Source organism: Echinops telfairi, unplaced genomic scaffold (genome assembly GCF_000313985.2).
Source record: "Echinops telfairi isolate 266 unplaced genomic scaffold, ASM31398v2 ScPeMD7_7461;HRSCAF=8499, whole genome shotgun sequence".
NCBI classification, from domain to species: domain Eukaryota; kingdom Metazoa; phylum Chordata; class Mammalia; order Afrosoricida; family Tenrecidae; genus Echinops; species Echinops telfairi.
Genome location: NW_022111361.1, coordinates 666,501 through 670,095, shown reverse-complemented (window position 1 = coordinate 670,095; position 3,595 = coordinate 666,501). Strand labels below are relative to the sequence as shown.

Sequence of the window (3,595 nt, the reverse complement as noted above, 5' to 3'; positions counted from 1 at the left end):
TTAAAAAAAAAAAAAAAAAAACTTCCCACAGAAGAGTCCAATAACCAGATGGATTCAGTGGTGAATCCTACCAAACATTTTGAAGAAAAATATCGACAAAGCTGTTCTATAAAACACTACCCAATTCATTCTATGAAGCATGCATTAATGTGACATAAAAGGCAGAAAATGACATTACAAGAAAAACTAAAGTCCAATAGCCCTCATAAATAAAGGGAAAACTTATTAATAAAATGGGGTTTATCTCAAGAAAGCAAAGTTGGTTTAATATTCCAAAAATAGTATCACTTATGTTAGCAAACTTAAAAAAAAGAAGTTATGATAATTTCACTTAAGCGTATAGAAAGCATCTAACAAAATCTACTATCTCTTCCTTTAAGAACTCGCCGCAAGCTAGGACTAGAAAGCCCTGTCCTCATTCTCAGAGTACAGTCATGAAAAACCTACAAGACTATAAGACACTTCCACGTGACACACGGAAAGCTTTTGAATAGGATCGAACAAAGGAGGAAAGTCCACTGTCACTACTCCCATTCAGCACTGTCCTGATCTTCTAGCCGCAGTAAGGCAAGGAAAAGCACACAGAGAAGAGGTGAAACGGTGTTCACTCACACGATTCTCTACAGAAAAAATCCATCAGAATCAGGAAATAGCTACTGCAACTAGTAAGTGACCTGAACAAGGAAACAAAATGAGTGTACAAAAATGAATTGTATTTCTATGTTTGCAAGCAACAAACCATCGATCAGAATTGAAATTATGAAAACACTAACATTTACAATAGCATCAAAAACATTTTAGGAGGGGGCTTCAATAACTTGTTGAAAATGGAATTCAAGGGAGGAGGGGGCATGAAAAAAATTTTTTTTAAAAAAGAAAATGGAATTAAACGATCATGTAATTTTTCTGCAACCTTTTTGAAGCCCACCTGTCTACTTTAAAATAAATCTGACAAAAAAACTCAAGATTTATGGTACTAACCTCAAAACTGAAGCTGAACGTGATAATAATGCTAGTCATTCAAAGGAATAGGAATAAGAAAGCTTTTTCCAGATAATCTACTTCTTTGACATATGTTGTCAGGTGACTGAATGTGAATCTATAGTCTGTCAATCTGTTACCTGTGAAATATGATTGATGGAAGACTCCATTCTTCGCAACTGGGAGGCTTGGATGTCCAGCAATTGGAGTACATTGTTGGCCAACGCATTTATTTGGTAAGCAACACTAGCTAAGGATTGGGTCGTGTAGGCTTTGGTCTCTTCTAAAGCTTTTCTCTTGTCTGTAGCCTGAAATAAAAACAAACACAATCTACAGTTACTTAAAGTTAGATAATCAGCAAGTATATACTCTAGGAAAAGGCAGTTATCATTACAATTATTAATAGCAAAACACAATTTAATCAAAAAATGTATTGGACTATCTGGCCACAGTCACTGAAATCCTTCATCTGTCTGATGGAACCTTTCCCTCTTGACTAGCCACTTCGGTGACAGACCGACCACACACTATCAGAGTGGCACTGGGATAGATGGTTTTGGTTCCCCAACCCCCTTCTAACCACCGCCTCACTGCATCACACCTATAAGACCTTACTGTCAGCCCCGCACAGTCACATTCTTGTTTACTTACTCACCATCAAAAATTCAACCTTCCTGCTTGTTATTCATTATGACTAAGCCTCTCATCTCCACAAAAATTCCTTTAAAGATTATGACCCAATCACTGGCCTACCGTTTCTTCACAAACTCCACAATTTAGATCACAAAAAGGTCAATAATATATAATCTGAAAAATGAAGAATGCCAAGATTCCAAAGGAGAAAACGAAGAGACAGATAGCTCACAGAAAAAGTAATACAACTGCAATGAGATGAATACTGTGTATGACTTGTTCAAGTAAAACTGATGATCTGCTGTTCTGTAAACTTTCAATCAAATCACAATAAAATTTTATTTAAAAGAAAAAGCAAGGCAATCTTTCTGAACTATTTGAAAAGATGTTTAATTTGCCTCATAATAGAAAAAGAAACAAATGCAAATTAACATGAGACACCATTTTTCATTTTTCCAAACGGCAAATACCAAAAATTCAGACAAAGTCATGGGGAAAGACTCCCTGAACAATTAATAATATGCAGCACAGTTACATGTGGATTTACCTTCTGATCCAGCAACCTCACTTTTACAATTAAGCACAAAGAATCATGATCAAAAACACAATACATACATGCACAAAGACATTCACTGTCCCACTATTTATGTTACCAGGAGATGACAGCTACCAGGAGGGGATGGAATGAATAAATTGCAAAGTTGTATAGCATTGTAATAAGAATATTTGAGGAGGATCTTTACTACCACTATGACATTATCTACAGGATACTGCTGCTGCTGCTGCTGCTGCTGCTGCTGCTGTTGGGTGGCATCAAATTAACTCGGGTTCATGGTGACCCCAAGAAACAGAGCGGAACTGCACCAACTGCACCACAGATCCCTGGTGACACAGCAGTTAAGTACTCAGCTTCTGACCGAAATGCTGACGGTTCACACACACACCCAGTGGCTCCACGGGGGGAAAAAAATCTGAAGATGTGTACTTATAGAGACTGCAGTATATACTGCAAAAGTGGAAAAAAAAAAAAAAAGGTACAAACTATGCGTACCACATGCCACTAATATTTAACTAAGGAAGTCGGGGCTATAAAATATATCCTCATATAAGAAAGGATAAACCAAAAAATTAAAGAATAAGAGAGAAAGGACACATAGTTCGGAAGAAACACAGATAAAGCCAGACTTCTTTAGCATCCTTTGTTTTGCAGATTTGTTTTTTTTTAACTATGTAATAATTTTCACAATTGAAAAAAAGGAACTTCCCAAAATTAAATGTAACATGAGCCTGTGTATTTAATTAATAGTTAATAAAAGAAGAACTATTCTAAAATTACTTCAAAGCTCAGTAATTTGATTGTTCATGCTTAATGGAATTTAGGACCAAAAAAACTGGGGGGGAAATATGACATATAACATGTTTTTTCTCTTTAATGGCAATGGTAGTGTTGGAAATATTTTTTAACTTCCACCAGGCTACTTAAAATTGGCAGGGACGACAAACAGAAAATAAGCAGTGCTGTAAGGGGTTCTGGAGGAATGGGACTATGAAAAGTGGTACGGGTATTGTGGAAAACGCTATGGCAATTCCTAAAACATAAACAGTGTACCTTTTTTTAAAAGAGACAGTTATCAAATAAATGAGATTTTTAAAACAGAAAAACAACCAGCCTGTGTGACCACAAGGTATTGAAGGGATCAGGGATCGGGCATCAAAAAAACAAAAAATCTTATCACTGTAAATGAGGATGAGTGCAGAGTGGAGACACAAAGCCTATCTGTAGGTAACTGGACACCCCCTTACAGAAGGGTGGCGGGGAGGAGACGAACCAGTCAGGGTACAGTGTAGCAATGATGAAACATACAACTTTCCTCTAGTTCTTAAATGCTTCCTCCCCCCACTATCATGATCCCAATTCTACCTTACAAATTCAGCCAGACCAGAGGATGTACACTGATACAGATAGGAACTGGAAACACAG

General features: G+C 36.8%; 1 protein-coding gene across 13 annotated transcripts in view; it reads right to left on the bottom strand.

Annotated features, from left to right (window-relative positions):
* Window positions 1-3,595, bottom strand: part of ABI1 (abl interactor 1) — a 124,782-nt gene that overhangs the window by 74,654 nt on the left and 46,533 nt on the right. For all 13 annotated transcript variants that reach the window (XM_045300208.1, XM_045300199.1, XM_045300203.1 and 10 more), the window contains one exon: window positions 1,122-1,289. In XM_045300208.1, coding sequence (XP_045156143.1) covers window positions 1,122-1,151 — 30 coding nt within the window. In that variant the 5' untranslated portion in view covers window positions 1,152-1,289. The remainder of the gene's footprint in view (window positions 1-1,121; window positions 1,290-3,595) is intronic.